The sequence below is a fragment of the Olea europaea genome, chromosome 18 (genome assembly GCF_002742605.1).
Source record: "Olea europaea var. sylvestris chromosome 18, O_europaea_v1, whole genome shotgun sequence".
NCBI classification, from domain to species: domain Eukaryota; kingdom Viridiplantae; phylum Streptophyta; class Magnoliopsida; order Lamiales; family Oleaceae; genus Olea; species Olea europaea.
The window spans coordinates 30590979-30602569 of NC_036254.1; the positions used below are offsets into that span (position 1 = coordinate 30590979).

The window sequence follows — 11591 nt, forward strand, 5'->3', positions numbered from 1 at the left end:
AAAAAAAAAAAACTTATTTCAACTACACTGTCACATAATAAAATATCGAGAGGCTGGGCTGACTTCATCGCCCGGTCAGTCCTCAAACTTTGATTATTTTGTATGTAAACTCAAATTTTTTTTTATTTTTTTAATCACACATTCTCAAAAAAGTCACTTTTCCTTTAAAAAAATTCATTTTAGTGATAAACAAACAAGGGCTGATATGAAAGGTATGAATAAGAGGGAAATGAGTTTTGGATTGTTTTAACTTTTGATCCATATTGAATATGAGTTTGAAATAAAGTCCCTTGCGAATGACTTAATTTTACTTAAACATTACCTAACCGTTGATAAAGAATCAAAGGTCTAAACTTCTAAAAAGATTAATTTTAAGGTTCGTATAGCATGACTTCTTTTTTTATTTTTTGTAAAAGAGGTTTTTTGAGAAAGTTACATTATACCAGTTTTTTCTAAAATCTCTTTTAGTCAGACAAATCATTTCAAAAAATTATTCAAAAACGTTCAAAATAAATTTTTAACTTATCAAAAGTTTTGTCAAACAGATCCTTAATAACAATTTAATATGTTGCTTTTTAATCGTCTTGGGATCAACTTCTTATCTTGGTATCCTTAATGCTCAAAAAGATTCAGAAGAAAAATTAGAGGAGGACATATAATTTAGGCTGTCTCCATTTCTCGCTCACATCACATTAGGGTTGTTAACTTGCTTTATGCCTTTTAAAATGGTGACACGTTAAGCTTCTCTCTCTCTCTCTCTCTCGTTTAATTATTATCAATTTTGGATGTTCCAACACACCTTTTTTGCACGTTGGTAATACAATGGGATGTCAATTGGTCAACCCAACTCCCTTTCTTTTTCTTTTTTTTTTTTTAAATTATTGTACATTCTTTCTCATGATTCCACAAGTATTTCAATTTTTAAAGGCAAATCTATCTTTCATCTCGACACGACCCTCAAAAACTTGTTTCCTTTCATGATTTTGGTTGCCCAAGGCTGGACGGTGTCTAATGCATATATATTTTTAAAAAGTGCTTCTAAGCAAGATGAACCAAGTTAATTAACAGTTTATTTATGGACCAAAATGATTGTAGGTTAATTTTACTTATGGTCACTTAACATTACTGTTAGTGTCACCTTTGAAGAGTCATCATTAAACTTGATTGAAAGTTTCATTCAGTTATCGATTCCATTTGAAGTACATTTTTTAATTGAAACTTCAACATTCTTAAGTCGAAGTTATGAAATTTATACGATTTTAGGTTAAATCCTGTGACTTAACACAGGCAAATAGAATGTTATCGTTAAAAATTGATAGTTTGAATGAAATATTTTCTTAAAGTTCATCGATACGTCTAAGTGTAAAGTTAATCAGAATAATTGCAAAGTGGAAGCAAACAAAAACAAGAAAATGAGGGAGAGAAGAGGCTGTATAGTATCTTCTTATCTTCTTATTTCACTCACTTTTCCATACTATTTTCCAGACTTCTTTTATCTTACCTTTATGCAAAATATACTCTTTTTCTCCCTTCTATATTCTCTTTTTGCTCAAAACTTTTCTTCGATGTGGGGGGACCAGGGGGGCTTCGATTTTTTTGATTCTTTACTTCATTTCAGGTACGTGTATAATTCATTTTACTGCAAGAATTACACTTCTTAACACACAAAACACACCCTCTTGCCATTATAGCTTCACCTTTTCACCTGGATCTTGTGTTTTTAACTTTTACCATTAGCATAAAAGGTGGCCATATATACATAATGTGGGTTGTTTTGTGGGTTTCTTGAATCTTAGCTTTCTAGGGGTACTCATAAAGTTGCAGTTTTTCTTTTTCTAAGCAAGATGAACCAAGTTAATTAAAAGTTTATTTATCGACCAAAATGATTGTGGGTTAATTTTATTTATGGTCACTAAACATTACTGTTAGTGTCACCTTTGAAGAGCCATCATTAAACTTGATTGAAAGTTTCATTCAATTATCGATTCCATTTGAAGTATATTTTTTAATTGAAACTTCAACATTCGTAAGTCGAAGTTATGAAATTTATAGGATTTTAAGTTAAATAGTGTGACTTAACACACAGGCAAATAGAATGTTATCGTTAAAAATTGATGGTTTGAATGAAATATTTTCTTAAAGTTCATCGATACGTCAAAGTGTAAAGTTAATCAGAATAATTGCAAAGTGGAAGCAAACAAAAAGAAAATGAGGGGGAAAAGAAGCTGTATACTGTATAGTGTCTTCTTATCTTCTTATTTTACTCACTTTTCCATACTATTTTCCAGACTTCTTTTATCTTACCTTTATGCAAAATATACTCTTTTTCTCCCTTCTATATTCTCTTTTTGCTCAAAACTTTTCTTCGATGTGGGGGGACCAGGGGGGCTTCGACTTTTTTGATTCTTAAAAAAGGTTAAACCCCAACCTTAGGGCCCCATCGATCTTGCCCTGGACCATCGTGGAGGAGGTAAATCGCAGGATGTGCCTCCCAAAAGTCAGGGTGGAGAGCATATGGATAGGTCAAGGCTGTTAACCCATATGGTAACTCTCGCTTACAACAAAGCCAATTCCACCTTGCGGGGAATCGAACTCTGCACACTGCCGCGCTGAGTCCTATCCGCCCTCTCTTTTGCCACTGGGAGATATGCCCTGGCGACTTTTTTTGATTCTTTACTTCATTTCAGGTATGTGTATAATTCATTTTACTGCAAGAATTACACTTCTTAACACACAAAACACACCCTCTTGCCATTATAGCTTCACCTTTTCACCTGGATCTTGTGTTTTTAACTTTTACCATTAGCATAAAAGGTAGCCATATATACATAATGTGGGTTGTTTTGTGGGTTTCTTGAATCTTAGCTTTCTAGGGGTACTCATAAAGTTGCAGTTTTTCTTTCAATTTTGCAGTCTTTTTAATGGGATTCTGATTAGTTTTTATGATTTTAGGTTCGTTTGCAGATTAGTAGCATTTGCATTGTGCTCTACAAGGAGAAAGAAACAGAAAGAGTAAGAAATGGCACCAATAGTGGTGAAGCCAGATGATCCACCGCCACATACACCAAAAGATCAGCTTCCCAATGTATTCTACTGCATTACCAGTCCTCCTCCATGGCGTTAGTATCTTATCATCTTCATACTGTTTCTTTACACTCTTGGCACATACTTTCTGTTATTATTTTGAGGTCTTTGTTATGAAGTGGTTGTGCTTTTGAGTGTAATGTATAAGCCTGGCTATGGGACTTTAAGCCGTTTTGTTTATACTTTTAAGTATAAACTCATATTCTTTGTACGAATTATGTATTTAGTTGAGTAGAGTAAGTTTGTTTACAATCTATTTTTTCTGTTAGCATTTTTCGTGTATATATTTGTCTGATGTCTCTAGCTACTGGTATAGAATGGACTCTGATTTTTATGAACCACCTTTTTGGCTCCTCCAATTTGTAGTTTTACTTCTTATTGCTTATTTCCATTTTCTTGCAATTGTTCAATCCACTGATGGTTCAATCCATATGAGTTGTGCTTTTGAGAAGAAATAGAAAAGCTGGTAAATTTATTCGCGACAGATTGTGTATTAGCACATTTACGGGGATTTGATGGGGTTTTATGTGCTTTTCTGACTATTTGGGATCTGAATATGATTTAACTACTTTAGATTCATCCTTCTTTTCTATCATTTTGGCTGCTCTCTGGCCTTGCTGAATTTTGTAATTTATTTATTTGGTTACATTTCCTATATCATATTTTATTACTGATTAAAATAAAATAGCCTCAAAATGATTTGATTCAATAATGTTACTACTCATAGAACTTGCTACGGTGTTATTCTTGTTTGAAAAATAGTCAGTATGAAGGGATTCCTTCTTTGAATATCAAGAATACCTTTGTCCTCTTTATTTGATTCTAGTAACATTTTAATTTTATAATTTACAACAAAAGTGGGTTTTTGAGCAATCAAGTATTTGTCAATGCATGGTTTTTGTGTTTCAGCTGAGGCCATCCTTCTTGGATTTCAACATTATATAGTGATGCTTGGCACAACAGTGATCATACCCACAGCGCTGGTTCCTCAAATGGGGGGAGGAAACGTGAGTCATTTCAGTGCTTATACTGGATCAAAATTAGCTCTGTTATTTTTCTTATATTTTTTATATTCAAACATCTTCACAAATGCACGATCTATTTCCAGGAGGAGAAAGCTAAAGTTATTCAGACTCTACTATTTGTTGCTGGATTGAACACTCTATTGCAGTCAGTTGTTGGAACAAGATTACCTGTTGTGATGGGAGGGTCATACACTTTTGTTGCACCCACACTTTCGATTATCCTATCCGGTCGATGGAGTGACCCAGACCCTGTTTCAGTTTGTGATCTTGATACTATACCCATTGCATTTTTTTTTTCTACAGATGGAAATTTGAGCTTGCAGTGCTTATTATGTGCACTTACAATATGTTTGATTGTGCTTAAAAGTGTTGAAGTTACCTTTGGGTTACTTACTTTGCCAAACATGATCTTCAAAGTTAAATTTTTTGTCTAGAGAAGTAACTTTTAAGCACAACCAAACATGCTATTGAGAAACACTTGGTGGTTTATCACCCAAACGTGAGTTAATTGTTCCATTGGTCACTGAACTTATGTCCATGTCTTTGATTGGTCACTGAAATTTAAAATGTTAAGTTTTGATCTCTTAATTTAGATTCTTGTCTTTAATTACTCACTGAAATTTAAAATGTCGAATTTTGGCCACTGAACTTTGAAAAATATTTTGTACTTTACTCACTGTAAAATTTTGAAAAATGTCGAGTTTACAGTGAGTAATATACATTATTTTTTAAAGTTCAGTGGTCAAAACTCGACATTTTAAACTTTAGTAAGCAATTGAAGGCATGAACTTAAGTTCAGTGACCAAAAGTCGACATTTTAAATTTCAGTAACCAATCAAAGATATGGACGTAAGTTTAGTGACCATTGAAACAATTAATTCCCCAAATGTCCATGTTCATAGAAATTCTGCTGATTTGTTTTGAGTGAGTTGAAAATTGAATAGTGCTAAAGCCTGGGAGAATTGAATGAAGGATTGCACCTAGAGAGATTTTTAAAAAGTGACGTAAATTGTCCCTAGTTACTCTTGGTGAATTTGATTCAAATATATAATTTACTTTCAATGATTGTGCAGAAATTCAAGAAGATAATGCGGGCAACACAGGGTGCACTCATTGTTGCTTCAACCATTCAAATAGTACTAGGTTTCAGTGGTCTTTGGCGTAATGTTGCAAGGTTTGTTTGCATTACAAAATTAAAGTGGTCTTTGGCGTAATGTTGCAAGGTTTGTTTGCATTACAAAATTAATATGCCTATTCTTAGTTTCATCCATGCTGACCTTATTTGTCCTGGATACTGCCCATAACCAGCAAGTCTGTTGCATAAATATTGTCATTTAAATCTATTCTAATATATCTATGTGATCTAGGTACCTGAGTCCAATTTCAGCTGTTCCTTTGGCAACTCTTGCAGGTTTTGGACTTTATGAGTTTGGTTTTCCAGGGGTATGCATGAACATTTTACTGAGTTTCTCTCTATCTATCGAAATGATTATACTCTGTTCATTTGCTGGCTTTTGTTACTTGCTAAAAAGGGTTTGAATATGAACTCTTGCCTTTTTTGTTTAGGTTGGAAAATGTGTTGAAATTGGACTGCCACAGCTCGTAATTGTAATTTTTATTTCTCAGGTAAGTCTCAATTGCACTTTGACAATTCTCTTTCATAATATAAGAACACGACTTTCCATTTCATAATTTTCTTGATAAAGTTCAATGTGTCTTATGTCACATGCCATCTTGTGGTTAAATGTTAGTTTTTCATAATGTTGCAGTATTTGTTCTATATGATCCAATTCCTAGAGTTGTTTGACAATTAATTTTTCTGGTCATTGCAGTATCTGGTCAACCTGATAAGCCCAGGAAAGCATATCTTTGAACGTTTTTCAGTTTTAATCACGGTGGCAATTGTATGGATTTATGCCCATTTACTTACTGTGGGTGGGGCCTATAATGGTAAAGCACCAAAGACTCAAACAAGCTGCAGAACCGATCGTGCGGGACTTATTGATGCTGCTCCATGGTAAGCTGAGTTCCCCCCCCCCTTAATGTTAGTAGTCATTCGCTCTGGTATTTTCACTTGTTACTAGCCATTTAATAACGTCATTTCAGTTTTTGTAACTTTTTCTCATCAAGGTGATCAAAGGTGCTTGTGTGCTATAAATATTGGCCATGTCATTTGTTTTGTAATTGAGTGAGTGGATTCTTTAATGGCCATCATGTGTTAAGGGATAAAAGTTCCACATCGGTTAAATATTGAAATATTAACCAACTTAAAAAGAATAAAATGGACCTCAAGTCTTAACATGGTATCAGAGTCCATTAAGCTCCAACGAGCGATTCGATCCGATTATAAGTCTCAATTAATGAGCAATGGATTGAAAGATTGGTCTGCTCAAATGAGCCGCCATTTTGCGAGGGCGTGTTAAGGAATAAAATACTGACCAACTTAAAATGATTTTGGACTACTCCTTTTAATAAGGTTGACTTTATTAAGATGGACCCCAAATCTTAACATCGTGCACTTAAATTACTTTGGGGAAGTAAGAGCTGAAGCTGTTAGAGATTAAGCCCAATCCAATCCCGAGAGCAGTGATAACAAGATGAAGACCAGAAACACAAAAATTTTAGTGGTTCACTCTCTATGCGAGAGCTACACTGACTTGCCACTACTTTAATTTGTTTATCCTTGCATGCAGTAATTATTTCATGAGACTTCTCACTGAATTCGGATGAAATTTTCGTACATAACCTTCTTTCATCTTTTGCCAGTAAGGAAATGCAGAAGAAACTTCATGAACCTAAGGGCCGATTCAATGAGTTTTCCACTGGTGCTGCTACCACTGTTGATTTATACAGAAAAGCACAGAGATATTAAATCTTTCAAAATTGGTTATTGAATTATGATAGGACTCTATTGGAATTGACAAAAACAAGAAAATTGAAATGAAGGAACGCTTACAAAAGAAATGGAATGCTGAAAATTACAGAAAACAACTCAGTCTACTCCTCTCCTCTCACTCTTTAATTGCCTGGCTACTATACTCTTCTCATCGCCTATTTATAGATTTTTCTAGAACTAACTAACCACCTAACCAACTGATTCTGTGACTTCCCGCCAGCTGTCCTTCTAGAATAAGTAAATCTTATAGGGGGGGTCTATCAAATTACCACAAATTAAGCAGTTCTTCACTAATCTGATTGTCTATCTCATCTCAAACACGAGTGAGATCAACTGGAGTTGCTAATGTGCAATGCTAAACTACAACGTGGTGATACTACAAGCATATGGTGCATTTTGTTCTGATTTGCATATGTTTACTATAATCAAATACATTAATGCATGCGGACAATGAATTCTTGTCGATTTTCGGGTTCCTTGCAGGATAAGAGTTCCATACCCGTTTCAATGGGGCGCACCTTCATTTGATGCAGGTGAAGCCTTTGCCATGATGATGGCAGCGTTTGTTTCTCTTGTGGAGGTTTGTTTTCGTCTCATCGCTCAGTGCTTACAAAATTTCAGTAGCTCTATTTTTGTTACATCCTGTTATTGGCATCCCCTTTAAAAGCTCAGGTTTATTGTTTACAGTCACTGATGATTTGGAGCATGTTCGCCTAAGATCGAAAAAAAATACACTCGCTTTACTTACTGTCAAAAAAGCTTTTCTACTGAAAATCCAAAAAAAAAAAAAAAAAAGAAAAAACCAACTTTTGAAAAATCTTTAACATGTTTGGCAAAAAGTTACTTCAAAGTTTCTTTAAAGCTAAATCAACAAGCTTCCTTTCTGTCTTTCCCTTCTTCCCCCCTGCCCCCCACCCCGTATGACTTTTTCCATTGTGTCTAACACCCTTGTACTCACATTTTTTCAAATGGTAAATGCAGTCGTGTGGTGCCTTCATCAGTGTGTCCAGATTAGCTAGTGCAACTCCTTTGCCACCATCTATTTTTGGCCGTGGTATTGGCTGGCAGGTAAACATGACACCTTAAAGACACCCGATGAGGTGACCCCCCATCCCCTAAAAAAGAGAGAAAAAAGGGGAAAAATATCACATTCAATGGAGAAAAAGGAAGAATAAAATTGCAAGGCTAATAATGATACTTGAATGAATTTAATGCATTGTTTATGAATTTATATATTTTCTTTCTATACTGTTATTTCAAATCTAAACAACCTTAATATGCCATAAGCAAATGAGATACAAAAGTGAATAATTAATAAACATTCCGACGTCATTTCTGTTTGTGAAGAACAATTCATTGTGAAAATTTACTTTCTGGGTTAACTTTGATTAATAAACTACTATAATTTTACTCAGGAAATAGGTGAATAAGGTCAGAAAACTCTTTTGACGATTTTGTTATGCTTCAAAAAGATTACATGAAAAGTAAATACTGATCAAATCACTTGTTTTGCATGTAAGAAAGTCATGAGGTACATCCAGGTTCATTGTCAATGATTTTCTCAATGCATTTGGTAAATTATTTTCCAATGTTAATGTCTCAGGGCGTTGCTATCTTGTTGTCTGGTTTGTTTGGAACTGGAAATGGATCATCAGTTGCTGTGTAAGAGACAACTTTTTTTTCCTGCATAATTACTTAATTCTAATTAGTTCAGTCATAACTACCTTATATTCCAATTGGTTTTCTTGGCTCCTGTACAGTGAGAACGTTGGCTTAATAGGACTGACGCGTGTTGGCAGTCGTAGAGCTGTGCAGATATCTGCCGGATTCATGATTTTCTTTTCAGTTCTTGGTTAAGTTTTTCCCAGATTTTCAGTTCATGCAGATTACTTGATCTTTCTCCTGTCTAATTCGTCTTAATTAAGAACATTTAACAATGCAGGAAAATTCGGAGCAGTCTTTGCTTCAATCCCAGCACCAATTTTTGCTGCTTTATACTGCGTTTTCTTTGCCTACGTTGGTAAGTAAAAATCTGACTGCGAATTTTATAGACTTCTATTATCAGATTAACTGATTCTGTAATTTTAATTTACATGAATATCCAGGTACGGGTGGTTTAGCTTTTCTTCAGTTCTGCCAGCTTAACAGTTTCCGCAACACATTCATATTAGGCTTTCCTATTTTTATGGGATTATCCGTGCCCCAATACTTCAACGAGTACACCGCTATAAAGGGCTATGGTCCTGCCCACACGACCGGGAGATGGGTATGCACAAAAATGACTTATCTTCGAATCTCTTGAATCTTTTAGTCGCATGTTATATGACCATTATAGACAATAGAATGAACGAGATCTTTTAGCTTTTTTCATCCTTGGTAGCATTCAGTATCTAATCCATCTCATCAAACATGCCAGTAGATGTTAAATTTCTTGCGGCTTCCGAAGTTGAACTTACAAAAACGTCGAATTGTTTGTTTTATGTGGCCAGTTCAACGACTTAATAAACGTCCCTTTCTCGTCGGGAGCCTTTATAGCCGGGATATTGGCATATTTTCTCGACAACACATTGGAGAAGAAGGATCCTCAAGTGAGGAAAGACAGAGGCAGACATTGGTGGGACAGATTCCATTCCTTCAAGAGTGATCCAAGAAGTGTGGAATTCTATTCCCTTCCCTTCAATCTCAATAAATATTTCCCATCTGCATAATTTTTGTTGTAGTCCTCGTGCTGCTATTCCCTTCCCTTCAATCTCAATAAATATTTCCCATCTGCATAATTTTTGTTGTAGTCCTCGTGCTGCTATTCCCTTCCCTTCAATCTCAATAAATATTTCCCATCTGCATAATTTTTGTTGTAGTCCTCGTGCTGCTATTCCCTTCCCTTCAATCTCAATAAATATTTCCCATCTGCATAATTTTTGTTGTAGTCCTCGTGCTGCTATTCCCTTCCCTTCAATCTCAATAAATATTTCCCATCTGCATAATTTTTGTTGTAGTCCTCGTGCTGTTAAGTAGTTCGTAATAACTAAAATATGGGCCGAGGGGTCGTACCATTGTTGTTCGACTTGTGTAATTTGTTACGTGGTAAAGTAATATAAATAGTCTGACCATTTTAAGGATGTCTAGAGTCTCTTCAAATCTCGAGTCAATGAACTGGTTGATGTTTGTTCGAATTTATTTCTCTATCTAAAAATATGTTAGTTATGAATATAAATTTGAAGTGGAAGTGGAGCAATTTTATTGCTTCACAAATTTGCAGTGGTTGAATCGAGCTGTATACAAATTTTCACTATATACAAATCAACACGTGCACGTGCAAACTGGACACGTGTTGAACATGGACATTTCACTCTATGTAGTGTTGAAAGCTTGAAAACTCATGCGAAGTCATGATTCGAACCCAAATACCAGAATACTATTCTCAGTTCAAATACCAACTCGAAGACCAGAATACCATTTTGAGTTCAAAAAATGTAAAAGGGAACTGTACCAAAATCACTTTCAATGCTTTGATATGTGATCGAGAACCTATAGAAATGCTCCCCACTAAGAGAAATTGAAAGTGAAAACTAGCGTATAAGGGTAAAGAAGCTCACAAATTATATGCTACCCACACATTTCTTCATTTATATCATCAATGAAACAATGAAAAACTTCACACAGTCAAGGCTACGTGGGTAGACATGGTGGTATAGCAATATTAAAGAAGTTACATATGGTCCGTTAAACGTTTTTTATTACTATGTACAACATATCGAATATGCTATTGAGGAACAGAGAAGTATGTTTGGATATGCATTTACATTAAGAAATTAATTTTTTTAGTACGTGTCGAAGAATATAGATTGTGGATCGTCCATGTGGATGACCTGGCCAGAAGACATCAAAATGGATTGGAGAAAATTGTTTGAATGAAATTTAAACTCTTAACTTCCCCCAACCCATCCCTTCCATAACTCCAAATAACTCCCATCACTTTGTCTAGCACTCAAGTTGAGAGAAAAGATGATATGAAAATGCCATTCTAAATATTTTCAATACCTAAAATGCAAGAAATATTTTAAAAAAAGATATATTAAAGTCATACTTACAAAATAAAATTGAAAGTCCAATATTATTTAACATTTATTGCACAGAGACTCATTTAACTCTCGTTAAAATCTTCATGGCTTGTTCCTTCTTATTTTCTTTCAATAAGAGTAAATAAAAGCTATAAAAATCCTTGATCAAGATTTTTTACCTTTTTCTTGCAATTTGAATTATTAAAAAAAATGTTCCAAATTTATTATTATTATTATTATTTTATTAAGAAAAGGCTTTTGCTTTTAAGCTTTAGCTCCGAACCACAATCTAAAAGTGAAAACCAATGGAAGAAACAGAAGATTTTTATACTGGCAAAGTCATTAATATGATCTAATTTAAAATAAGTTGAAAAGATTTTGTGACCAAATTATGCCCTTGTTTGAGCCCCATTTTTATGGGGAAGAATGAATTTTTGAATAATGTATTGATGAAAAGTGTGTGGTTAAAAAATAAGGAAAAATTTTAAATTTACGTGTAATATTATTTTATTAAAGAACGTGTGG

At 34.4% G+C, this 11591-nt stretch overlaps 1 protein-coding gene across 4 annotated transcripts; it reads left to right on the plus strand.

The window, feature by feature from the left end:
* The first annotated feature begins 1787 nt into the window (after nt 1-1787).
* On the plus strand, nt 1788-10128 carry LOC111368126 (nucleobase-ascorbate transporter 6-like). Of its 4 annotated transcripts, XM_022989346.1 has the most exons (16): nt 2733-2875; nt 2953-3119; nt 3994-4091; nt 4193-4366; nt 5183-5283; nt 5477-5552; nt 5676-5735; nt 5942-6126; nt 7489-7585; nt 7987-8073; nt 8609-8667; nt 8766-8857; nt 8948-9025; nt 9111-9271; nt 9495-9694; nt 9764-10128. In XM_022989346.1, exons 2-16 carry the CDS (start codon nt 3020-3022, stop codon nt 9780-9782), a joined length of 1587 nt encoding a protein of 528 aa, XP_022845114.1. In that variant the 5' UTR covers nt 2733-2875; nt 2953-3019; the 3' UTR covers nt 9783-10128. The 4 variants fall into 4 exon arrangements, with proteins under 4 accessions (XP_022845112.1, XP_022845113.1, XP_022845114.1 ...); XM_022989344.1 differs by lacking the exons at nt 2733-2875; nt 9764-10128 and adding an exon at nt 1788-1806 and having other exon boundaries at nt 9495-9713; XM_022989345.1 differs by lacking the exon at nt 9764-10128 and having other exon boundaries at nt 2732-2814; nt 9495-9713.
* Nucleotides 10129-11591: the final 1463 nt, after the last annotated feature.